A 27,664-nucleotide genomic window follows, 5' to 3' on the forward strand; every position below is an offset into this window, starting at 1 on the left:
TGCCATAACATGGATATGAGCATCAGCTGGTTGGTAGAGACAAATTTTGCATGTCACACATTCTGGCCATTTAACGGCGTTTATCGTTACGTGGACTGAATTAAACCCTCATGCGAACCCTGAAGGGGCCTTAACCTCCAGCTGCTCGGTCTCGGTGGAGGTCTGGGCTCCACTTTTTTTTTTGTTTGGTGAACAACAGTTTCTGAGTGGCCGAAACATCGATCAGACCCATTTCAGCGACGGCATGGAGGACGAATGTTAGTCCGTGTGTTGAGCTGTGTTTGTTTGTTTGCTTGGTTCTCCCACTGAAGCCCGTGGTTTTGCTGCAGGAGCCTCCTGCACTGACCCGCACGAGTCAGACAAGATGAATAAAAATTAAAAGTGGATCGCACGTCATTTGTAAGTTGAGTTGCCGCAAACGCAACGGCTTCCATTTTCCAAAGTCCACAAACAACAAGGAGAAACAGAGGATGCACGGCTGCCTCGGGCGTTTGTGGAGGTGTGGAGGTTGTTTTTTTTTTTTGTCCTTTTTTTGGCTCAGAGAGAGAGAGACAGACTGAGAGAGAGACAGACTGAGAGAGAGAGAGAGAGAGAGAGACAGAGGGAGATGCCTGTCGACGTTTGCAAGTCTAGACTGGACTCGTGTCCGAGATCACACAACAGCAGCAGGAAGGAATGCGAATTTTTTTCTTTTGCTTTTGAGCGTCTTTTCCCTTTAAGCCATCGCAGCATGAACAGACCCATGCGCTCCTGACGGGTAAGGGCTGGGCTGGCGTGTGTGTGTGTGTGTGCATGTGTGTGTGTACGTGTGTGTGTGTGTGTAGACACCAGGTCTGATTCATCAAGTTTCAGACAGAAGCCAAGAAGCCCTGTGTGTCACAATACCTCTGAATCTGTTTCCTGCCGCTCTCTCTCTCTCTCTCTCTCTCTCTCCCTCTCTGTCGTCTTAGACAGTCTGCTTCTTCTTCTCTCTCTCTCGTCTGTCTTTATTGGACTAAAGCCGCGGGGATCGATGGAGCGATTAGCGAGAGACTGACACCCTGAAACTCGGCGGGACTCGCTTCTTGGTTCGTTCGTTCGCTCACTTCTCCATCGCTGATCCATCGCTTTACCTTTGGTGAGCTTCCCTGCTGGCCGGTTTCTGCGTACTGTCCCTTTAACATGCTGGTTAGTAAACTGTTCCTGAAGTTTTGTGTGCCGGGCGGTCCAGTGTGCTGATATTATATTGAGAAATTGTGATTTGAGACGTGATAATGCAGCGATCGGTGAGGGGATGCAGTTTTCTGAATTCATCAGACGGTTGTTGCTCAAATTTAATTTGCCTCTATCTGCTTGGTCATCATTTCCACTTTACTAATAACTTTTTATCAAAAAAATCTCTCACCAATCGTCAGCCCTGCTGTTTCATCTCAGTATGAACACTTGGGTGTTTGGTTAAAGACATTGTGATGTTTGATTTTGTCCATATCATCGTCCATATCTCTAAAACACAGAAACCTGTGTGTAATTATTGTAATATTATAATTATTTGGGGTAGTTTCTGTATTTTTTTTTTTTTTTTGGCAATAATATGGCTTTTTTTAAACTTCAGGTAACAGTATAATTTTCTTGGAATTAAATTTTAAATATGTAATAATTATAAATAATATTTTTTGATACTTTAATACAATAAGAAGAATAAGAATAATGTTTTTTTTTTTTTTTTTTTTTTTTTTTTTACAGATTTTTTACAGTCTTAAGAGAAGTTGTAAGATAAGGATAAGGGTTAAATAAAAAGTGGCGTGTCCCTGCTGTCATGTGAGCTCCGCCTACCTCGACTTGTGTTGATTTTCATGTCGACGCCCGTACAGAACGGTGCGTTTCATGAGTGCAGAGAAAAACCCTCTGACCTCTTGGCTCTTATGAAACCGTCTTCGAAAAACTCGGAGGGCCTCAAAACTGCACCATCATCAAGCTGAAAACTGCCGTCTTAGTTCCTCAAACTGTTGGCATGTGAGGAGGCGAGGGGGCTGGCGGGGCGGCGGGGTGGCGTGCGTGCTGACGTGCTCGGCGGTTTGAGTTCCCGCTCGCCTGAGGCCGCCAGATGTGAGGCTTCGTGTCCCTTTGGGATGGAAACATCTGGAAAGAGCCGATGCTGATGAGTTTCAGTTCATCTAAGTGTCGCGTTGAAATGATAAGTCCATTTATTGATCAGCCAATTGACAGAAACGGTTTCGGTTTTGATAATCGATGATGATGATGATCGTCTTCCTTTTGCGAGAGAGAGACTTTTGGCTGCTGAACGGAGTAAAGAGGCGTCACTTTCGTCTCATTTTGCTGATTATTTTCCACAATTTACGCACGACATGATTAATCAGTTGACCCTCCTGTTATGTTTGGGCTCAATTTGACCCCAGCGACGTTTAACGTCTCTAAATAAATGATTAACATCATATTTTGCTTCATATTTAATGAGTTTTCCTAATGCAATGGGTACTACCGACTAAACATGAAATTCACATGATGATATGTTTTCAATGTCCTGTTCACACTTTGTAATGCATCGGTTATAAATAACAAAAATCTGTACTTAGAAATAATATAAAGCCATTAAAACACCAAAAATTAACATTTCTCACCAATTTTAGGGCAGTGAGATTTTATGGTGATTTGCATATTTTTCCATAGTGGCGTAACAGGAATACTGGATGTATAAGTGGGGGTGGGGGGTTATGTTTTATTTAAAGGGCTATTTAGGTAATCAACAAAAAAAACCATAAAGTACCTGACACATAAACTTTGGCAACAATTTTAATTCTAATAATTTTGTGGAGGTTTAAACTGCTGGGGTCAAATTGAGCCCAAACATAAAAGATGTTAATAAATTTGAACATAACTGGAGGGTTAATCAAAAAATCAATCAGTTGATTAATTGACAGTGACTAAATTGCAGCCTCAGTGTCCGGGCTGGTTGGAGGTGAATATGGAGAGCGAGGCGCTGTCACTGCCTGGCTTTTATTTACATTAATGCACATTTTATGATTTTTTTTTTCTTTGAATTCAGCCGATTCAACCTGTGAGCTTCAGCTTTTGCTTCCCAAAAACAAAGCTGCTTTTTCAGAACGTGTCCTGAGGATCTGGAAAGGCCACACTGATGGTATAAAGTCAGGATTTTTTGGAGTTCATGCGTGTGTTTGTGTTTCTAAGATATGTATACGCACACGTTTCTGCTCAGGGGGTCAGAGGTCAAGGAGAGGTCACTGAGAGTTTCCTCGCTGTTGTCCGGACCGATGACTTGATCGCCCACATGAGGGGGAAAAAAATAACAAATCTCATGACTTTGGTGTCACAAGATATTTTCAAGTCGTCATGTCAGTAAAAATAATCAGTAATACTTTAATAGTTCTGCTGCAAAAACGTTTCATGTGCTTTTTGAAATCATCATCATCTGAAATATGTGCATATTCAATATTTATGAAACTTTCGAGGCTCCGGTGTGTCGTGATTTTCATGTTGACATTACAGAAAAACACCAGATCAAACTCAGATTTGGCCTTTTTCCATTTGGAGATGCTGTGACGGTTTCCTTACTGCATAATTACACAAATACACTGTCATTACCGCAGTGTCATAAAATGCATAATTACATGATTAAGGGTAATCGCTGTACTTAAAAAAAAAAACATACACAAAATAGTCATTAATAACAACTTTAAATAGTTAATTAATGTTTTTACAGCAGCTGTGTGGAGGGTGCCACGTGCAAAATGAGCTTTTATTTACAAATTGAAAATAAAAAAGATTCTTTAAAAAAAAAAAAAAAAAAAAAAAAAAAAAAAAAAAAAAAACATTGCATTGTGGCATAAGCATGCTGTTTTATGTTTAAAAAAAAAATCAAAATTTTTTTTACTGTCATAAAAGACAGTAAAGATGGATTCTGACTGCAGCATCTGCAAAAAAAGTGCAATTTTTCACTTTTTTAAAATATATAATATATAAATATAAATTTACATTTAGGAACAAAAAAAAGTAATCTTCTGACTCTCAGTGTTTAAAGTGTTTTTAGGGATTCTGACGTGTGTGTGAGCGTGAGTGTGTGTGTGTGTGTGTGTGTGTGTGTATCTGGCGGTTAGTGTGTGCATGTTTACCCTTGCAGTGTATTTGTGTATGTAAATGTGTGTATAAGTGTGTGAGCAGTTCTAGCTTGATTGTGTGTGTATCTAGACATATCATATGTGTTACTATTTGTGCGTGCATGTGTGTGTGTGTGTGTGTGTGTGTGTGTTTAGACAGGCGCGCCCATATAAGGGCAGGAGCGGAGGTGAATTTGGGAGCTGACAGGGTTTGTCGGCGCTGCTGAAAAACCTTGAATCTGTCACCATGGAGCGCTGTGAGGCCGGATTTATGGCCTCACTTACTTACTCCTATGTGTGTGTGTGTGTGTGTGTGTGTGTGTGTGTGTGTGCGTGTGTGTGCATGTGTGTGTGTGGGAATTTTTCCAAGTAAGAGAGGTTTAATGTGTGAGAAGGGAGTGTATGTGTCACAGTGTCAAAGGAAAAGAAGTGAGGAGAGACAGATCAAGGCGACTACAGAGTGGGACTCTCAGTGTGTGTGTGTGTGTGTGTGTGTGTGTGAGCAGTGCATTAGGGAAGCTTTAGCCGTGTTGAACATGTCAGGGCAGGAGTTTGGAGAAGCTCTTCTCTGTAAAACACTTTGTCCTCTGTGGATCTGAGGGTCTGACTCAGAACAGACGTCTCTTGTGTCTCCTTTATTTTACTTTATTTTATTTTATTTTTTTATTTTTTATTTGCATGATTTCACCTCTTTGCTGGGTTTCAAAGCAGACATGAGCCCCCTTTACCTCGCACAAAATACTGTCCTGCATGCCAGAGCTCATTACCATCCTTCATGCGGTGATCTGGGTGAAGATTCGCTTCAGATCCGCTGGATGATGCTCTTAAAAAAACATGAAACACACACACACACACACACACACACACACACAGTCTGGCTCAAGTTTGGTCACTGGTGTAAATTCATACACAAAGCATGAAGTCATCAACCAAACTATGTAACCATAGCAACAAAGGGAAACAGCGGCAAGCCGGGTTAAACATTTAAAATGACCAGCTCATTAATTTTGGGTCCGAGTCAAACGCTGCTGCTAGAAGTTTGTTATCCTCTCAAAGGTGTGTGTGTGTGTGTGTGTGTGTGTGTGTGTGTGTGTGTGTGTGTGTGAAAGGGTGTAAATGCACTCGGCTTCACGTCAGCTGGTTTAAAACACACACACCTCGTCGTGGGTTGTCCCCCAGGCCGAGGTCGCATGGGGAACTTTTTCATGCAGTTTGGTCTTTGACAGTTTTACTTTATTGCACATAGTAAATTGCATAATACAAAAAGTGTACGTAATGCATGCAGAACATAGAAGCTGGGAAGAGAAAAGAAAGGAGGAGCCAAAAAACAAAACAAAACAAAAACAAAGGAAAAACATCATAACTAAGGTTTTACAAATGTCAAGGAAAGGTATGACGGCGTATCAGGGCCATAGTCGGGAGAAAAACAAAAATCAAAATTTCCAAGATTAAAGTTGTACATTTACAAGTGAAAAAAAAAACTTGGATATTCTCTGAGATTAAAGAGCTAAATTTATAAAAACACAAATTTCTGAGAAAAACTTCGAGAATTCTGAGATCATAAACTTGCAAATTTACGAGAAAAAAAAAAAAAACTAAAAAACCCTCCTGTTATGTTTGGGCTCAATTTGACCCCAGCCAATGTTTAACGTCTCTAAATAAATGATTAACATCATATTTTGCTTCATATTTAATGAGTGTTCCTAATGTAATGGGCACTACCGACTAAACATGAAATTCACATAATGATATGTTTTCAATGTCCTGTACACACTTTGTAACGCATCGGTTATAAATAACAAAAATCGGTACTTAGAAATAATATAAAGCCATTAAAACACCAAAAATTAATATTTCTCAACAAAGCTGCTTTTTCAGAACGTGTCCTGAGGATCTGCAAATGCCACACTGATGGTATAAAGTCAGGATTTTTGGAGTTCAAGCGTTTGTCATTGTCGGGAGAAACAAAAATCAAAATTTCGAAGATTAAAGTTGTACATTTACAAGTGAAAAAAAAAACTTGGATATTCTCTGAGATTAAAGAGCTAAATTTATAAAAACACAAATTTCTGAGAAAAACTTCGAGAATTCTGAGATCATAAACTTGCAAATTTACGAGAAAAAAAACAAACTAGAAAACTAGTTTTTCTTCTTTTCTCACAAAAGTACAAACCCCCTCCTCCGGCTCCATATTTTTTTTCTCACCCGCTACGTCGCCAATATGCTGCCAAAGAAAAGTCTCTATATTCCAAGCGCACACATTGAATATATATTCAATGTGTGAATATATATATATTGAGATAGACAGTGACAGTGGTTATGATGTTTCATTGCTTAAACAGCCCAAAAAGAAAAATATTGTTCGCTTCTACGATAAATTTATCAGTAAATTTGCTAGATCTGTGGTTCTAATTAGGAATGCACCCAAATCCAAAGCCATATTCAGCAAGTTACAAATAATGGCGTTCTGCCGAATAAGTTACCTTCTAAACATTTTTCCATAAGTTCGTCTTAAATAACAAAACGATATAATATCATCCATATAATACATTTAGTACTAAGTAGTGTTAACTTCTCATCATCGACCACAGGCCAGAAGAACAGACAATAACAGTCACGGTACATAAAAAAAAAAGTGAATAATACTATATTTCTTTTGATTTGCAGAATACATGGTTGTTAGAGTGGGTTTCCTAAACATGTATAGTTTTCATAAGCAGGGATTTCAGTCATTTTATATTGATTTTATATTACGATTTTATATTACGTGGTCAAAATCCAATAATTATATAAGTAAATAAATAAACAAATAACTCCCACTGTTTTTCCCAAATACGAATCTATATTATTTTATATTGTATTGTATTTTATATTTTATATTATTTTTTGTATTATTTTACATTATATTGTATTTTATTTTTATATTATTTTATATATTTTTTAAAATATTATTTTTTATATTATTATATTATATTTTATATTTTATATTCTTTTGCCCCAAAACAAATACAAACACAAACACAAACGGCGGTGCCTCCACACACCTCCAGTTCTAATTTACTGTAACTGCGCTTTGTGTCGACTTTCTAACGCGCTTCTGCTTGACCTTAGAGGATTTTCCAAATTTAAAGACACGTCTGAGTCTCATGCTGGTTTTTGTAGCTCAGCAGATCCTGAGACACGAGGCTGTTTCGAGGCTGTTTCGAGGCTGTTTTGGCCAAACCGAGCCCTGAGCTCGGCGCGCGCGCGGGACCGTCCCGTTCGGCTCAGTCTCAGGTGAGCAGGGAGGCGGTCGCAGGTGAGCGCCGTGGCCTCACCTGTGTGTTGTTCACCAGCGGAGGAGAAAAAGCTGCTCCTGAAGCCCCAATCCTGTCCGTCTCAGAGTTCACGACCTTTCTGTGGCCACGCCCACGACGTGACATCACCGGGGCAAAACTTGGAAAGAGAGAAAAAGCCCGAGAGGAAAAGAGCGAGAGACGATTAGTTTGAAACGCTCCACTCCTCTCCGGTAACGCCGCAGGATGTTAAAGGATTACGATGTGCATTTCGGGTCTTTTGTTGTTTTTTTCACTCCAGCGTCTTACAAAAGCAGTGTTGCAAGAGCCAGATCTGTTGGATTTGGGCCCACTGGGAAAATTCATTCACCGCTGTGGCCTGAGGAAAAAAGTTTATCCCTGAGTTGCATGTTCAGGCCGCACACCGTCTCTGCAGCTTAATGCTAATTATCAAATGGATTTGGCAGAACGCTATGAATATGATGCACAGTGTGTGCTTTGTGTAAACGCATGTGTGACGCATATCGTGTCACTCTGAACTGTGTCAGAGTGAACTGTGGAATAAATAAACTCTGTGAAATAACCTCTGATGAAGGAAAACGTCGCTGTCCGGTGAAAATCTCTCAGCTGAAAAGTTTCACTTGAATTAAGAGCTGAAAGTCGGGAATACTGATCTGATCCTCATCGCTTTTCCAAAAGTCGGAGGCTTTTTGAAACCACACTCAGGTCACTTTTGCCCTCCAAAGTGCAGAAGTTCAGGACTTCAGGAGCAGCTTTGTCTCTTTTCAAATCAGAGCGCTTCCGACTTGGCTTGAATTCAAACAACCCGATAAACATTTTCCTGCAAGAGGCGCGTTTTGATTTATCCGAAACGTCACGTGAAGCTACATATGAGCCGTGTGAGCCCCAGACGTGTCTTTAAATGAGTAAAATATTCTTTTGTTCCGTCATTGCTCCTGTTTCGCTCATGCAGTGTGGTTATGCTGTAATTTTAGAAGCAGAGTTTGGAGAAATGATACAAATTACAGCTGCGGCAATTTAATACCACAGGTCCGAGCCCATTCACTGAGCGAAAATCAATCCGTCTGCCAGTATCCAGGTAGTCTAGAGTGTGTGTGTGTGTGTGTTCCTGTGTTTATAGACTTTGCACGTGTGTGTGTGTGTGTGTGTGTGCCCGGTCCCTCCCTGGCTAAACTTGCTAATCATCTGTCTACCTAATGCAAATCGCTCATTAGTGCTAAAGTTGGGAAAATCTTCATATTCTGCAGAAAAATCACCAAAAAACAATCGACCGCTCTGAGGTCCTGCCCCCTCCTTAGTTACTGTTGCTAGGCTGGACAAGGTTGATGTGCTAACCCACAGAGGCGATGACATTTAGTGATTGGCCTCTCGTGTTCATGCCTGCAGTTTTAAACAAACACACTTTGTATATGTCCACTTTTTCACCTCCACCTGTCCAGTCTAATGCGGCTCAGCTCAGCAGCTCTGCCATAACTCTCACCTTTTGACAAAGTTAATCATGTTCAGTTTGTGTTGACATTGTGCAGAATGTGTCACTTTAATTCTCTGTTTATTACTGAGGTTGTAGTTTGCAGAGATCTGCTGCTGGACTGCATTATACTGAGAGGGGTTTCCGATTTTTTGTCCTCCCTTTTTGTGTAACATGAGGGGGGACAGAATAGTGGAAACAGCTGTCAGTAAAATGCAGTCCAGTCCAACAGCAGCACTCACTATGAGCTCAATGCCAAACACAGAAGTGAATGAACACCTCTGTTAGGAAAGGCAAGGCAAGTTTATTTATATAGCACAATTCAACACAAGGTAATTCAAAGTGCTTTACAGAAACATTAAAAGCAACAAGACACAATTTAAAACAATAAAAAACAGTCAAGAAATTTAGAATGATAGCGATAATCACGGGTGGATACTTTCAGTGTCTTCTGCCAAGCGAAAACATTTAGTAAGATACGATTGGTTCGTTTGCATCTGGGGACTGGAGGGTTGATAATACTTTAAGTTAAAATTTGTCAAAATCATGAAAATCACCAAGAGGCCAAATCTAATACGGTCATACAAAAGCAAGTGAAGTGAAAATGCAATAAAAAAAAAAAAAAAAAATTCAAAACGACGCGGAGTGCTTTTGTCTGCGCTCGTCAGATCGCCGGACGCATCACCAACACATCACGCCACGTCACTTATTTATTTATTTATTTATTTATCAGTCAGAGAGGTTCCTCATTAGCAGCTCAGCGTGACGCATGTCCCGAGCCGCATTTAGCCTCTGACCCCGCCGTGAGCCCGCCGCCCGCTCTGATCACACTCTTTTTTTTTTTTTTTTTTTTTTTTTTTTAATGTTGTATATGCACAATAATAACAAAACAATGGCTGTTAAATCACATGCTGTGCAGGGGATCAAATCTGAAGTCGTGTATGTCGGTTTGAGTCTAGTCTATTGGGTTCTATTGTTTTCTATTGTTCTCTCTCTCTGTGTGTGTGTGTGTGTGTCTTCCTCTCTTGACCCCTCGCTCCTGGTTTCAGTTCAGTCCACCTTCATTAACCCTCATGTTCATTTAAAAAGTGCAGAGGAGCCAAACGAGCGTGAACAAAAGACAGAGCAAACATCACGGAGTAAAAAAAAAAAAGAAAAAATAAAGAGAGAGAGAGAGAGAGACAAGACGAGACACGACAGAGAGAGAGAGTGAGAGAGAGAGAGAGTAAAAGAGCAGTAGTCTGTAATGTATCTGCCCTCATGGTGCGTTCAGGGTGATCCTCTTTAAGCCACACGCAGGGTTGTGCACTGAAGTGGCCGATGAAATCATAAATAAGTTGGTAAGTTGTTATGCGTGTGGTCAACGTGAAAACAAACACATGTAAGGGAAATAAATCGATTCATTTAAGTGTTTGAGTTTGTTTTGTGATTATTTTTTGGTTGATATTTTATTCCTGAATTGATTTAGAATAGAGATAGTGGTGGTAGCCTAAATGCTGTGTTTTTGGGAAGCCGCTAAATATGGCTCCAAAGTTTGGTTGAATTTTGGCGAGGGGAAAAACCTGTCATGTCTGTTTCCAGCGGGGTCCCTTGACCTCTGACCTCCAGATGTGTGAATGAAAATGGGTTCTCTGGGCAGCCACGGCTCTCCCCTTTGCAGACACGCCCACCTTCTGCTAATCCCATGCAGTTTGGGCCCCAAAGCCTGCAGTCCACATGTGTTCTTGTGGCCTGTTGTAAAATGGTGTGTGTGTGCAGACTGGGGCCTAAACAGTCTTGGAGCTGCATCAGTTGGCTTTGACTGGAAAGCTGAGACTCTTGTGGATCCAATGAGCCACATTTGATTCCTGTGTGATGATGTTGGCCCCCGCAGCAGCCGTTTCACGAGGCCGCTCAGATTTGACGAGCTGACGAGGAGCACCTGAACGCAGCATCACAGCTTTCTGAGAAGAGTTTGGTGTGTTTTATCGGCTGCAGCCTCTGTGCGCTGACATTTCTGAGACTACCGCCCCCTGCTGTGACGGAGTGTACTTTCCTCCCAGCGGACGGAGCGTGCCGCAGAGTCTGTGGTGTGTTCATGGACGGCTTTAAGCTCCGACATCTGACCGCCGGCCTGTTCTTTGAAGGCGGCTCGGTGTCTCTTCGCTGTGGCCTCACAGGCTACTGTCTCTGTCTTTTGCCCTCTCTGTTTCCTGATCTGTCACTCACACACACTCACACACACACACACACACACACATGCACACACACTCACAAACTCACAGAGGGCTGCAGGCGATCGAGCGGTGAGATTACACAGCGGTAATCTCATAGATTAATACTTAAAATGAGCGCTTAATTACTTAAACCCTGCTGGCAGGCACAGCTGTGAGTGTGTGTGTGTGTGTGTGTGTGTGTGTGTGTGTTGCTTGGTGGACATGCAGCACACCAAAGCCCCACCAGCCTCTCTCTCTCTCTCTCTCTCTCTCTCTCTCATATTTCAGTTTTCAGTTTCACCTTGCTTTATTGGCATGTAAAATATGAACCCATCTGTTCTGTCGAAACAGAAAAAGAAACAGGAGAAAGAAACTAAACATCAACAACTTCTTATTATTTATTTTATTTTTATTTATTTTATTCTTATTTTTCAGGCAGACCTGCGTTTTTATTTTCTGGGCTATTTTCTCGCTCCCTAAATTAAATATTTCTCCCTTTTTTTTTATTATTATTATTATTTTATAGTTGGCATGTGACCTTGGATGATCCCGTCCCAGGTGTGTGTTTTCAGCGCTCCCCGTCCTCACAGGGATTATCCCTCGTTCTTCATAAATGACCAAAACAATTAATTGATCATCAAAGCCAGAATCACAGACAACAGATTAGCAGATTAGCAGATTAACAAGAGACAAAAACAATTGGTCGATTATTAGAATCATAACGAGCTAATCGCCTCAGCGCCGGTTTAAAACCCCACCATGGGAAGTGAATGAGAACTACTGTGTGTGTGTGTGTGTGTGTGTGTGTGTGTGTGTGTGTGTGAGAGAGAGAGAGAGAGAGAGGGTGTTGCTAGAAAACGGCGTGCACGCTCTGTCAACCTCGCCAGGATAAATAAAGGTTAAAAAAATATTTACAGAGATAGAGAGGTGAGATGACAAGGAAGTGGGCCACCGTGTGTGTGTGTGTGTGTGTGTGTGTGTGTGTGTGTGTGTCTGTGTTTAACAGGATTTGGGTTGTGGTGTTAATCAGATTAGGCTAGATGACTTTAGAGAGACTTAAAAAGACCACACACTCACACACACACACACACACATGCGCGCGCACACACACACAAACACATGTGCGCGCGCACACACACACACACACACACACACACACACAGTAGGAAGCACGTGGAACAAAAGAGGAAGTGAGACGCTGCTCAGAGGAACTTTGCAACACTGGCCTCTTTCTCTCTTTCTCTCTTTCTTTATTCTTTTGTCTGTTGTTTGTTTGTTTGTTTGTTTCTCTCTCTCTCTCTCTTTCTTTCTTTCTTTCTTTCTTTCTTTCTCTTTCTTTCTTTCTTTCTTTCTTTCTTTCTTTCTTTCTTTCAGACTGTCGAGTGACAGAAGTGTAGACACTGACGTAGTTCCTTTTCTCTCCACCTCTTTTTCTTTGAGTCAAACTGAAAGTTAACCTGCTGACATCACTAACAGGTAACATTAACACACATCACACACACACACACACACACTCACACACACTCACTGAAACGTGATAGCAGTGTGTTTGTAGAAAAGGCGAGTTTTTCTCAGTTAGGATTTAACTTTTGCTCCGAGGGAGACGGCGCACACTGCCAAAACTCAAAATCTTACCAAGAATATTTGTCTTATTTCTTGTCAAAATGTCTCATTACACTTAAAATAAGACATGATCACCTCAGAAGTAACTTGTTTTTAGACAATTTTCACTTGTTTCAAGTGAAAATTTACTTGAAACAATTGAAAATTTGCATAAGATAAGGTATGATTTTGCATTTTTGCAGGACACTTTCAGCACTTTATGTGGTAAAAAAAAAAAAAAAAAAAAGCGATGATAAGTGACAGTTAATTCTCAAAAATATAACTCATAGATTGATAGATAGATAGATAGATAGATAGATAGATAGATACTTTATTCATCCCGCAGGAAATTCGCAGTTTTTCAGCAGTATGCACAGATTACAGATTAAATAAATCAATAAAAAAAAAGATTAAAAAAAAAATAAAAATAAAAAAAAAATAAAGAATAAGATCTAAGTACAACAGAATAAGATCTGAGTACAACCCAGTGTGCAAAAAGCAATGTGCAACAAAAAAAAAACAGAAAAAAAAACGTGTGCATGGGTGTATAAAGTGTGCATAGAGGTAGGTCAGTGTGCAAATTTAGAAGAAATATACAGTATACACATGATAAATAGCAGTAAGCAATATAAAAACTATAAACAAGGAATATAAAAAAAAAATAGAAATATGAACAATTTAAACAGCAGTGGAAAATAACCTAACCCATTTGATAGTTAGATGTTGGATTGAAGACACATGTGAAGTGTTTTAATGTGAATTCTACTGCCTTTTACTTTCCATTGTGGCCTTCAGGGGTCAGATGGTGATGCTGAGGGGTTTGATCTCTGGTTTCCCAGCCTGAGCGGCCCACAGCCGACAGAAAACAGACGATAAAAAAAAAAAAAAGAAAAGAAAAACGACACCCCTGACCTGCAGCCCTTGATCTTTATTTTTTTCTTCTTTTATGGTTAAAATGTGCGGTGTGGCAGCGCGGTCACACACATTTGCCTCCACTGAGGAAAAGCAAGACAGAAATATGCACCCGAACTGAATCATCATCAGATCACACACACACACACACACACACACACGCACATCCTGCACAGATAGACGAGATGTTCCTCAGCCGTCGGTGTGTGAAGTTTGATAAACGATATCAGAGAAATTCTTCCGGTCTCTCTGATCGGGCAGGAAGCAGCTGTCAGCGATCGGCCCGCGGCGTGGCGTGGCGCGGCGTCTGATATCAGAAATCGTTTCAGGGGCTCAAACGTCCGCGGTGAAAACGTCGGCTTGCGGTGTCAGTCGGTCACAGTAAAACAGCGAGGTCGTCTTTCTGGAGCCGATTTGCAGCCGAACAGGAGCAGCACGACCTCGTCTGCTCTCTCAGGATCTCCACCTGCTCATAAAACCTGAAACCAACAAGGTCACGCTGCGTCTTCAGGCATTCTGGGAAATCTAGTGAATCACTAAAACCTGTAGCAGTTTGTTTGTTTGTTTTTTTATTTGTCTTGTGATCTTGGTGGCGCCGTATCGGAGCAGGTAAACATGACGGAGTTTGTGTTTCACTGCCTCTCCTGAGGACGTCACACTCTGTAACCTTTAACTCTTTAGCCTTTAACTCTTTAACCTGCACTTTGTAGCCTTGGCCTCGATTTTAAATTCAGTTTTGACAAAGAACGGTGTTTATAGTTCAGTAATTTTAGGCCAAAATTGGGGTCAACCTAGGACAAACTGCAAGAGAAGCAAACTCAACTGATTTTGTATCCTCAGTTTGTCCTGAGTGAGGGAAAAAAAGTCCCAAGGAATCCCATTGGTGGAAAGTTTTCACCTATATATGACCTTATATTACCAAAAAACAATGTTTTTAACACACAGGGGAAAGGGGTTCAACATTTGACTTTCAGGGTTAAGGTTAGGGTGCATATCACAAATTATCTGATTTGATATGCACTAATTGGAATATAAGGAATAAATGCCAGAACAGATATTTAAACAGTGAATTAAAAGGTTACTATATATATAGTAACCTTTTAATTCAAGGTTATATAGTAATCTTGTAATTCACTGTTTAAATATCTGTTCTGGCATTTATTCCTCATATTCCTTATTAGTGCATATCAAATCAGATAACGTGTGATATGCATGTGTAAACAGAATAATTCAAAGAACTTGTAATTGGCTTTTTTTCTTGTCTTTGTGTGTGTAATCAACTTGTGAATTTTTATAGTGATATCTGAAAGTAAAATGTTTTTTGGTAATATGTGGTCATATAGAGGTGATTTTCAAAACTTTCCACCAATGGGATTTCTTGGGACTTTTTTTCTTCACTCAGGACAAACTGAGGATCCAAAATCAGTTGAGTTTGCTTCTCTTGGTTTTTTCATAAAATGACTGGACTATCAGGAGACTGTGTGAAACTTGCTGCTCCGACTGTAGAAACTTTGTTAAAATCGAGGATCACAGCAGCCGGCGGTCAAAACTTTTTTTTTTTTTTTCTTTCAAGGCTGAAATCGTGAGCAGCTCCTGACAAATATTTAAAAATCAAGCAGGAAGCTCAGCCTGTCGTCGTCAGTCCACGCTCTCACCGTCAGCAGATTAAAATGAACTTGAATGAAAGAAACTTTGAATTTTGAAATAAGGTCACAGTCCTAAAAATGAACTGGCTTATTTTCATTTCCTCCATTCTTTTGAATGAGCTGACCTGAGCTCTTCTTTTTCTTTTTCTTTTTCTGTTTTTTTTTTTTTTTTTTAAATTTTCCACTGCCCGCCTCCCAAACTAAATGAATCACTGCTATCGAAGTGCAGAGATTACTTTTAGAAGCCAAGAAAAAATAAAGTGAATATATACATATATTCACTTTATTTTTCATGTTTTACCGCTTAAACGAGGCGTCACACAGCAGCTCCGTCTCATTATGGTCTTACCTTTTGTTTCATGATTTCCTGTGAACATGACGTCCTGCCTTGTTCTTTCAGACCCGGCGGGCGCCGTTTGCTTAAAAAATGTGTGATTCTGTACCGATTTGTTTCTAAAAGTCATTTAAATATTCAGCCGGGCCGCTGACCTCGCTGGCACGAGCCGTGCTGCACGCCGGGCGGGGTTAACCTTTGACCTTAATGATGCTCACATTCATTAACTGCAAACGTATATATATATATGTATATGTATATATATATATATAAACACAAGTGTGTTTGGTGAATGCATGAATTTAATGCGCTCATGCACAACATGGCCTGTATGAAAGTGACATTTCTGTCACAGATCATCACTTTTCATTCAGCAGTTTGACCTTTTACCTGCATCATTACGGCCATATTCACACACACACACACACACACACACACACACACACACACATGCGTGCGCGTCCCGGTCCATGTGTGTTCCTGGTGTTGGCCGGCTGAACTGGCTGGATGCAGACAGACAGACAGACAGACAGACGGCTGGAGTTTTACAGAAATTTAAAAAAAAAAAAAAAAAATACACCAGAAGAGGAATTATCTGTGTGTGTGTGTGTGTGTGTGTGTGTGTGTGTGTGTGTGTGTGTGTGTTTACATATGCTGCTTTTTTTTTTTATTAATATGTATATGTGATTACATCGGCTGAAAGGGTGGATCTGTGTTCTCACTTCCGTGTGTGTCTCTGTGTGTGTGTGTGTGTGTGTGTGTGTGTGTGTGTGTGTGTGTGTGCATACAGGTGTCTATGTATATGTACCACTGTGTGTGGATGTATGCTTATCTGTGTGTGTGTGTGTGTGTGTGTGTGTGTGTGTGTGATCACAGCATAATCACATGATGCATCACATTGCTCAGTCTGTCTCCATACCCCCCCTCTGTTTCACTTCCTCTATTCTACACATTGTCTTCCTTGTATTTCTGTGTGTGTGTGTGTGTGTGTGTCCCTCCACTCTTCACCAAGTATAAATGGGACCGGCCCAGTTCATTGGTGTACACATATTACCGCTAATTATTTAGTCATAATCGTATTTTTTTGAAATATTATCGTCATTAACTCTCTCTCTCTCTCTCTCTCTCTCTCTCTCTCTCTCTCTCTCTCTCTCTCTCTGCAGTACACAGGTCCAGTCCCGGGCGAGCGAGGGGGCGAGCTTGCCATGGGTGGGGGACGCAGCGAGACCTCGGCGCTGGCAGGGACGGGAGGGGGGCGGGGCACCACCACGACCCAGAATTCCCAGCGGCCCAACGCCTGCTGCTTCTGCTGGTGCTGCTGCTGCAGCTGCTCATGGTAGGAGACATGCACACACACACACACACACACACACACACACACACACACACACACACACACACACACACACACACACACACATAACTGCGGTTAATATTGTTGTTACTTGGAGCAATAACACGAGTCCTTTACATCAATCTGTCAGCTCACACACACACAATTAGTCATCTGTCAGGTGTTTGTGTGTATGTGTGTGTGTGTGTGTGTGTGCTTGTGTGCGCATGTGTGTGTGTGTGTGTGTGTGTGTGTGTGTGTGTGTTTCCTGTCTGAAAGCCGTTTTATCATGTCAGTCTCACTGTCAGGAATGAAGAGGAGAGGAGGAGGAGGAGGAGGAGGAAGAGGAAATCACAGGACACCAAGATGGAAACCATACCAAACTGTGAAGCTTGGTGAGGAAACACTTCACTTTTACTTTATTTAATTTAGTTTTTAGTTTTTAATTTGTAGTTTAGTTTAGCTCGGCTCAGTCCACTTCACTTTATTTAGTTTAGTCATTTTTAGTTCAGTTTAGTTCTGTTGTGCTGCGTTTCATTTGGTTTTGTTGAATTTCACTGCATTGCATTTTATTTACTTTAGTTTCATTTTTAATTGACTTTAGCTGAGTTTAGATAGAAACCACACCAAATAGTGCGTCTTGGTGAGTTTTTTTTATCAATTAATTTGGAATGGAATGTCTTTATTGTCATTGCAACGAGCACAACAAAATTGAAAGGTGCAGTCCTCCCTAGTGCCATTTAAGAAAAAAATTATAAAAAAGAAAACTCACAAGAACATTTTAAAAAGAAAACACACAAGAACACACAAGAATAAATAAAAAAAAATATTTTAAAAATATTGCACGGGCGGCACGGCGGTGCAGTGGTTAGCACTGTCGCCTCACAGTGAGAAGGTCCTGGGTTCGATTCCCACCCAAGGTCCTTTCTGTGTGGAGTTTGCATGTTCTCCCCGTGTCTGCGTGGGTTTCCTCCGGGCACTCCGGTTTCCTCCCACCGTCCAAAGACATGCAGGTTAGGTGAATTGGAGAAGCTAAACTGCCCCTAGGTGTGAGTGTGTGTGTGTGAATGTCAGTGTTTGTCTGTCTGTCCTGCGATGGACTGGCGACCTGTCCAGGGTGTTTCACTGCCTTCGCCCTATGAGCGCTAGGATAGGCTCCAGCACCCTCCCGTGACCCTAGTGAGGATAAGCGGTTTAGAAGATGAATGAATGAAATATTGCACATTATATTATATTGCACTTTGTGTTCACAGTCCAACAGTATTTAGTGTTTAGCTATGGCTCTTGCATAAAAACTGTTTCTCAGTCTGTTTGTTCTTGCCTTTAAGACCCTGAAGCGTCTGCCAGAGGGCAGCAGTTCAAACAGAGCATGTCCAGGGTGGGTTGGGTCCCTGATATGCTGTGCCTTCCTGAGGCAGTGGGTATTGTAGAGTATTGTAGGGGTGGAAGGGGGCAGCCGGTGATCCTCTGAGCTGTGGTGATGACCCTCTGGAGTGCCTTCCTATCTGCTGCTGTGCAGCTAGAAAACCACACAGAGATGCAGTATGTGACAATGCTCTGAATGGAGCATTGGTAGAAGGACACCAACAGTTCCCGTTTGAGGTAGATAGATAGAGATAGATAGATACTTTATTCATCCTGCAGGAAATTCGCAGTTTTTCAGCAGTATCCACAGATTACAGATTAAATAAATCAATAAAAAAAAAAGATAAAGAAAAATAAAGAATAAGATCTAAGTACAACAGAATAAGATCTAAGTACAACCCAGTGTGCAAAAAGCAATGTGCAACAAAAAAAAAAAACAGAAAAAAACGTGTGCATGGGTGTATAAAATGTGCATAGAGGTAGGAAATGTGCAAATTTAGAAGAAATATACAGTATACACATGATAAATAGCAGTAGTTGTTCTGCAGTATCCTCAGGAAATAAAGTCTCTGCTGTGCCTTCTTAATGATGGCTGTGGTGTTGGCACTCCAGGACAGGTCGTCTTCTATGTGCACTCCCAGAAAACGGAAGCTGGAGACCCTTTCCACACACTCCCCACCAATAAACAGAGAGAGAATATCTGTTTTCTTTCTCCTGAAGTCGACGATGATCTCCTTCGTTTTCTTGGTGTTCAGGATCAGGTTGTTCTCCGTGCACCACACAGACAGCCGTTCCACCTCATCCCGGTATGCGGATTCATCCCCTCCTGAGATGAGCCCCACCACGGTGGTATCATCAGTAAGCTTTATGAGGAATTTAGTTTAATTTCATTTTGTTTACTTTTTGTTTGAACAGAAAACTGCCACACTGTGGTGAGCTGGTATACACAGGTTAGTTTAGCTTATTTGTTTAGTTTCGATTTGATACAGCCATAAGAATAGTTTACAGTACCGGTTATAGAGAGCACACAAATCCACTGTTTCATTGTCAAACAGCACAAATAATGTATAAAGCAATAAACGACTCACTGCCTGGAAACATCCAGAAAAATTGTGTTTTAATAGACGGGTGGAGGGGGGGGGTTATCATTTCAGGGGGGAGTTACATTTAAAACATCCGCGCAGACGTACAACCTTGAAAAGTTTTTGTGTTTGTGTGTGTGGAGTGAAGCTGTGGAAGCTGTGGAGATTATCTATTTATTTATGTCTATTTTGCTCTGTTATTTTTTTTTGTTATTCACATTATTTATTTTTACTCTGGGTAAAAATGCACAAATGATCACATGATAACACATTTGTTTATGGGTGTATGGTTTAAAAAATGTAAATTGGATAAATTGTATGGAAGTCAACTGATACAGTAGTTACCATGTAGTGACACCATTAATTTTGTTGTTTTTACTTTTCTGTATTGTTTTTGCATTTTTTTTTTTCACATGTTCAAAATAAAGCCTTCATTCATTAAGTTGATTTCGGAAACAGAAGGATGATTAATCCAAATTTGACCTGAACGGCACAAAGACGTGACAACACAGCATTAAAGGTGCAGCCTGTCACTTTGTGATACTTCAGCACCATCTAGTGGCCGCTCCTGTCCGTGCGCGTGTACAGACTCAGGAGGTCGGAGGCTCAAACCAAGCATTATTCATAAATTCATCACGGTTAGAGTGAATACCGTCAGACGACAGCACAGGTGAGGTTCAAACAGCAGGACAGATCTGATTATTATTATATATTGTACCTTTTTAATTGACATACAGCACAGAGCAAAGCAAAACTACATTCTGTGAACTTGGAAACTGTCAAACTGTGAACCTCGGACGGTACAACATGATCATTTCCTGGAATATGTTAATCTCGAGCCATGTGTGTTTGTTTTTAGGTTATGTTTCTGCACAGGATTTATTTAACCACCTCACATTCGTTTTGTAACCTTAACCCTGACCTTGACCTTCAGCGGTTTTAGCAGCTACTGAGCTAACTAGCGAGTTAGCGAGCTCGGGAAACGCTCCCGTGGGTTGTGACCAGGACTTGTTGAAGGACTTGTTGAAACTCTGCCAGTGGGATTAGATAATCCCAGTTGTTTCCAGTGCTGATCAGTGTGTTTCATGGTGTCATTTTCATGATCCCAGTGTGCTGCCACTTCTTTGACCTTCTTTGACATTTCTCTTCACCAGCACTAAAACCTCGGTGGAGTCTGTGGTGACAGTCACTCATCAGACTCATGAATGAATGAATGAACAAATGAATGAATGAATGAATGAGGGATTGAACAATCTTTCCAGTCTTCTTTGTGCAGATGAAATGGGTTTCAACACTGTTTCAGTCTCTGACCCTCGAGCGACCTTCATGTCTGACCCCAAACATACTGAACATTTTTTTAATCATATCTTAATAATTATTTCTTGGATCTTTCCAAAATTTCTCGACTTTGTCAGTCAGTTTGTCTCCATTAAGTCCACACCACTGTTTCAGGTTTCTGCCTTCATTCATCATGATGGTATAATTCTGCTTTGACGTATCAATTGACCCAACAAATTCTGCCTCTGTTCCTTGACCAAATGAATCCATGTTTCTGTAGGGACAAAATATCAAGTGGCACTTTCTTAGAATTGAGTGGGGGCTCTGTTTCATTGTTTCATTCATTTTAAATTGGGATCTGATGTGAATGGTTGTTTGAGGCTTGAACAAACCGATGACAGAGTGAAGAAACAAACGACTGAATGAGCGATGGGCCTGTTTCCGTCTCTCTCTCCTCAGCACCAAACCCTCGGTGGAGGAGGTCCGGCTGTGGTCTCAGTCCTTCGACAAGCTGATGAAGAACCCGGCGGGCCGCAACGTGTTCCGGGAGTTCCTGCGGACGGAGTACAGCGAGGAGAACATGCTGTTCTGGCTCGCCTGCGAGGACCTCAAACAGGAAATCAACAAGAGCAGCATCGAGGAGAAAGCACGCTCCATCTACGAGGACTACATATCCATACTGTCGCCCAAAGAGGTACGAGTAATACCAAAACGAGATTAAAAGCCAAAACAGCTGGTTTAACATCACCGCCCTTTGTGAAAGTTGCTCCTAAAGCCATTATTTCATTTTGATATAACTTTTTGCGATCGGTTTCCATTGATTTTTGTAGGATTACACTGTTTAGTATCCGCATGAAAATGCTTCTGTTCCTACACGCTTTCATTTTGCTTGCTTTTGATCGGTTCCCATAGCTTGCATGGAATTAGAGCTGCAGCTAATGGTTATTGTCATTGTTGATTCATCTATAAGCTGCTTTTTCCAGTGAACAGTTATTCGTTTAGTCTTTAAAGCGTCAAAAATAAGGACAAAGTCTCATGGGAAGTTCGTAGAGCCCAAAGTGGCGGCTTCAGATGTCTTCCTGAGTCTGACCTGCATCGTAGTGAAGCTGGAATCAGATAAATGGCTAAAATTATTGTCTGATTTTCTCTTGATCAATTCAACACCAGTCTGCACGTGTTTTTAACTGCTGGCTTTCTTTTTCCCATCTCTTCATGTTTGCACAGTGTTATCCTGACCTAACCCGCTGTCTGGAGGCAATGTGAATAAATTTCCAGTTTGGTAGTTTTAAAACTGGACTGTAAGGCCGCGGTTACACTCGTCTTTTCAATAGACAAGTCTATTGAAAAGACTCGCATTTAGATCCGGAATCTGGACAATTGATCCAGACGTGTAGAGGAATACACCCCATCACTGTCTAATCTGGAGGATTGCATTGAGGGGTCTAATCTGGACGCACATATGCAGACCCAGCTGGTGCGTCCGATCACAGGAAAACAGAAAACCAAGGGTCAGAAAAGAGCGATTAAAAGCAACGAGCCTGTATTTTTTGTCCTCTGTCAGTTCTTGAGGAGCAGAAGTTTGTCATGTCGATGTGAGGTGCAAGGCTATACCGTCCATACCACACGGACCGCGGTTTATTTTAGCAATGTGGAGCGGCGGCCCAAACCTTTTCCATATCAAGACCCCGAATATAGAACCACACACGAGACCACGGAGTGTGTTTGATCAGGTTTTACCTTCAGCAGCCCTGCCTGAGGAGAGGGCTTTGGCTGTCGGGTATGATTCGGTTTAGGCGACGACCGTAAGCTGACACCAGAGTTCAGTTTGACAATGAGAACGAATCTCAGTTTGGGAGGAGGGGGCGCTCTTGCAGCCCTGCTTCAGCCCAACTGTGTGATGTAAACGAGAGAAAAGTGGATTTTTACATTAAAAAGCTGCTTTAATGATCATTTTCTAAAAAAAAAAAAAACCCTCCATGGTAACAAGTCATTTAGTCATCTTCAGTGTTCAGATCTTGTTTTTCTTCAAACAAGGTAAAAAAAAATCTGGAGACTGTCCCCCGGCAAAAACGACCCCAGAGGTCGTTTGTAAAGCAGCTTATTATGACCTGTCGTTTAAAAGTGAAGCGCCCTCTGCTGGTTGTGTTAATTACAACACTGTGGTGTTAAAGGAGCATGTAAGGAGTCTGGTGAGGCGATGGCGAGTCGATCAGCTCGACTTTCACAGTTGAGAGTTCAAATCCAAGCTAGAGAAACACTATTTTTAACACACAGGGAAAGGGGTTCAATTCACTGTTTAATTCACTGTTTAAATATTAAAAGGTTACTATATATATAATAACCTTTTAATTGACTGTTTAAATATCTGTTCTGGCATTTATTACTTATTAGCGCATATCAAATCAGACAATGTGTGATATGCATGTGTAAACAGAATAATTCAAAGAACTTGTAATTGACTTTTTTTCTTGTCTTTGTGTGTGTAATCAACTTGTGAATTTTTATAGTGATATCTGAAAGTAAAATTTTGAACCCCTTTCCCCTGTGTGTTAAAAACAGTGTTTTTTTTGGTATTATATGATCATAAATAGGTGATTTTCAAAACTTTCCACCAATGGGATTCCTTGGGACTTTTTTTCCCTCACTCAGGACAAACTGAAGATGCAAAATCAGTTGAGTTTGCTTCTCTTGCAATTTGTCCTAGGTTTTTTCATAAAGTGACTGGACTAAACGCTAATCAACTTGTTTCCCGGATTGTCTTGAATCAAGTGTCATTTTCGGGATCCCAGTGTCTGACCTGCCTCATTCTGCCTCGTTTCAACACATTTAAACTGCAGTGGAAACGTGGGATTATCTCATCCCACTGGCAGGTGTTTGTGTTGCCTTGTTTGAAGGAAAACACGATTTGAACGGCGACGATCCGACTAAATCATTTGTCAAGATGCAGATAGTTTTTGCACTGAACCCCCACAGCCTGACCTGTGACCCCTGACCCCCCTGTGGAGGGAGTAAACAATAAACAACATCACAGGGATCAATAAAACAGCAAATAAACATGTTTGTGTTTGTGAGTTTCCCCTTGGGGATCAATAAAGATCATCTTATCTTAGTAAAGGTTTTACCGTTTTCCTTTTCCCTTATCTTATCTAAATCTACACTCAAACACATAAAAGAGCGGGTGCACACACACACACACACACACACAAACACATGATGCACACACACACACACACACACACACACACACACACACACACACACACACAAACACATGATGCACACACACACACACACACACACACACACACACACACAGACACACACACTCGACGGGGAATGTGGTTTTAATTTAGAGTGAATTTTCTTCTGGTGAGAAACGGGGAAAGCCTCACTGTCTGCCTGGCTGCTGCTATTTTTAACTGACTGTGTGTGTGTGTGTGTGTGTGTGTGTGTGTGAGTGTGTGTCTGTGTCTGTGTCTGTGTCTGTGTGTGTGTGTGATAAAACAGCAGCTGCTTTATTTAGCACCGGACTGCTGGAGGTTTTGCGTGTCAGAAACTATTAGAGTGTGTATTTGTATTTTGTGTGTATGTGTGTGTGTGTGTGTGTGTGTATTTGTGTATTTTGTTTGCATGTACAGTTATCTGTGTGTGTGTGTGTGTGTGTATACAGTATGTTCACAGGAAGCAATAAATCCTGGCTCTCATCACCTTCTGGCACTAGTGGCTTTATATAGACACACACACACACACACACACACACTCTCTCTCTCTCTCTCTCTCTCTCTCTCTCTCTCTCTCTCTCACACACACACACACACACACACACACACACACACAATACTAAGATAGCCAGACATGTGAGTTGGCCACAGAAGATGCAGGCTTGGCCGTCTGTCTGCCTGTCTGACCTTGATAGACTGTATCTGTGTGTGTGTGTGTGTGTGTGTGTGTGTGTCTTCCCTCTAAAAAAAAGACAGAAAGAAAAGCAAAGAGAAAGCCTGTTGGTCTATAAATAACTACTGGCGTCATGGCTTGGGGGGCACTCAGGTTTGTGTGTGTGTGTGTGTGTGTGTGTGTGTGTGTGTGTGTGTTTTGGATTATGTAGCTCAGTTAAACGTCAGAATCAGCTCTATTAAGGAAACTTGCAGAAAGCTGCAGTTTGGATGCTGTGTTTTAATAGGAGACATTTTTTCTTGTGTTTTTTTTTTTTTTTTTAATTCACATTAAAACATTTAATTTTCTTCAAACACAAAAAAACATGTTAAACGCAAAACTGAAGAGAGGATCCTTAAAACTCCTGACGGAAACGCATCGTGAGCATATAATCATCTGTCCAACTATCAGATTACATGATTATGTTTTTTTAATTATGTTTTAAGTAGAAACTGACACTCAGACGTTATTATAGTTGGTATTTTAAATCCCTCAGTGCTTCTCATATGTTCTGTGGTGTTAATATTCATTACAGGCTTAAGTGTTATTCTGATTATTAGCATAGCTGTGAATGCAGTAATTAGGGTTGGAAAATTGCAGGAATTTCAGAGTTGGAAACTTTCCTGGGAATTAACAGGAACACACTGGAAACTTGTTGGAAATTGCAAGGTAGATAGTTGTGACAGGAAACTTCAATATAGTTGGGAAAAAAAATCAGTTAAAACAACCAGATTTAATGCAAACTAAGCTGAATGTCTTGATTTGATTTTTTTTTTTTTTTTTTTTTTTGGGAAGGGCGGCTGCTTTCATTTTACATTGGAGTTTTTGAGGGGGATCATGGGAATATGTTAATTTTATTTATTTATTTATTTATTTATTTTTTGTTGTTCAATAAAATAATCAATTAAAGTTCTCACAAACAAATCAAACCCAACAATGTCACTTTTTTTTTTTTTTTTTTAAGTTTGTACGCATGTCTGCTTATGACAAAACAAGATGTTTATATTTTGGTTTGTGTATGATGCAGTTTAGGGTTAGGGTTAAGAAATGACCCCAATTTAAAAAAAAAAAAAGTATTTTTTACAGAAAAATCTGGAGTGGTGCATGTGAGCTGCTGGCTTTGCTGAATTTCATTATTTCATTTTTTTTTTTTAAATAAAGATAAAAAAAAAAAAAAAAAGTTCTGTGCTGCAATAAATAAATAAATAAATAAGAAATTAAAAAAAAAATAAATGACCCCAAATTTCCTGCTAATTTCCATTCATTCCCATGGAAATTTTCCAACTTCCAACTTTCCAAAATCCCCGGTGTAACTTCCCATGGAAAGTTTCTGGAAAGTTTCCTTCCCTCCCCCTGCAGCCAGTATCTGAGGTCAGGCGCTCACTGAGGTTTGTTTTGTTCCGTGTACCTGCTGCAGGTGAGCCTGGACTCGCGGGTTCGGGAGGTGATCAACAGGAGGATGCAGGAGCCGACGCCTCACACCTTCGAGGACGCTCAGCTGCAGATCTACACGCTGATGCACAGGGACTCGTACCCTCGCTTCCTCTCCTCCAGCATCTACAAGTCCCTGACCTGCAGCGGCTCCCGCACCTCCTCCGAGTCCTAGTCCTCCTCCTCCTCCTCCTCCTCCTCCTCCTCCTCCTCCTCCTCGTCCCTGAAGAGTCCTACATTTTCAGGATCGATGCCAAGACCTCCTCGCTCCTCCAGACCTGAACTTCTCGAAACACCACAGACACCTCCCTGGACTCCTCCCTGGACTCCTCGCCTCTCCTCCTCAACCTCAGAGAACTCCAGTTGACTCCTCTCCTCCTCCTCCTCTCTTTTCTCTTTCTTCACCTTCGCTCTTCCCGCTCTCTGCTCCCCTCTCTGCTCCTCCTGGTCCTGCAGGATAAAATCTTCAACTTTAAAATCTGACGTTCAACAAAAAAAAAAGTTTGATTTTGTCGTGGAAAAGTCAAGCTGCAGAAAAATATTTACCAGCCAGATTTCGGCCGATATGTTTTTTTCTGATCGCTAAAATGACAGGCCATTCTTTAGTATCTTCAGATTTGACCGTTTCACATCCATAAATATGACGATATTCAGTGTTTCCCCCAGAGTTTGGTTCATGTCAGGGTGGAAAAGCCTCTGAAAAGGCATTAAAAGCACCGTGGGCGACTAAAACTCTCCACTGAAACCAGACTGCTGGAACTGGTTTTGATGGGTTTGAGCCTTTTTTTGGATAAAATAATTAGAATAAACTAATATCGGCATTTACATCCTCAAATTGGCGTTTTTCCCAGGTAGGAATCCCGACTTTCCTCTCCACTTTCCACCTCACCTCCCATCCTCTACATCCCCTGAAAACACTTCACCTCCTCGATCCTCTCCTTTCCTTTCTTTTCCTTTCCTTTCTTTTCTTCCTCTTCTTCTCCCTTCTCCTCCTCCATCTTTCTGCACATTTTCTTCTCCTCCATCGTCTTCTTCTCGCTCTTCACCCCTTCTCATCGCACAATGGCCGCTGAACGGAGAATGAAGCTACCTGGGACGCTCAAGTATTTCTTGGGGATATCATAACACACACACACACACACACACACACACACACACTGAAACATGTATTTTCTGGGGGAGATTTTGGTGTGTTTGAATGGGAGATTCATAGATTTCCAGTGCCATGGATCCTTAGCGGATATTTTTTTTTTTTTTTTTTGCCAATGCCCCTCCCATCCCAAAGCCAAGCATCCAATCATCTTCAAGAGCCAATTTAAAGGTGGCCCCGCCCATCACTGCACTGACTCCGCCCACATTCAAACCCGCCTCCTTAACATTTCTGCCTCAATCGGGGACGGACAGACAGGAAGAAGAGAAAGACGGGTGCTGTCTCTCTCCCCCTTTTTCTTTCTCTCTCTCTCTCTCTCAACTGGAAAACACAGGGTGCTCCCTCCTTCCCTTCATCTGAATGACAAAAAACAGACTTTTTTTCCTCCTTTTATCGTTGTTTTCCTCCCTCTCTTTGCTGGATCAATCATTCCGCTCCTGTGATAAAAAACAAATGGACGAAAGGATGGACATCGCTTCCCTCCGACTACTGATTTACAAATGGACAGACGTCTATTTTTTAAGAGA

General features: G+C 41.1%; 1 protein-coding gene across 6 annotated transcripts in view; it reads left to right on the forward strand.

The window, feature by feature from the left end:
• Positions 1-26,334, forward strand: part of rgs19 (regulator of G protein signaling 19) — a 37,591-nt gene extending 11,257 nt beyond the window's left edge. For 2 of the 6 annotated variants that reach the window (XM_030056635.1, XM_030056637.1), the window contains 4 exons: positions 16,729-16,901; positions 17,195-17,293; positions 21,083-21,317; positions 25,974-26,334. In XM_030056635.1, coding sequence (XP_029912495.1) covers positions 16,729-16,901; positions 17,195-17,293; positions 21,083-21,317; positions 25,974-26,162 — 696 coding nt within the window. In that variant the 3' untranslated portion in view covers positions 26,163-26,334. Of the gene's footprint in view, positions 1-899; positions 1,168-12,437; positions 12,548-16,728; positions 16,902-17,194; positions 17,294-21,082; positions 21,318-25,973 lie in introns of those variants that run through there. The other 4 variants (XM_030056638.1, XM_030056639.1, XM_030056640.1 and 1 more) reach the window with 4 other exon arrangements.
• Positions 26,335-27,664: the final 1,330 nt, after the last annotated feature.

Source organism: Myripristis murdjan, chromosome 7 (assembly GCF_902150065.1).
Source record: "Myripristis murdjan chromosome 7, fMyrMur1.1, whole genome shotgun sequence".
Taxonomy (NCBI): domain Eukaryota; kingdom Metazoa; phylum Chordata; class Actinopteri; order Holocentriformes; family Holocentridae; genus Myripristis; species Myripristis murdjan.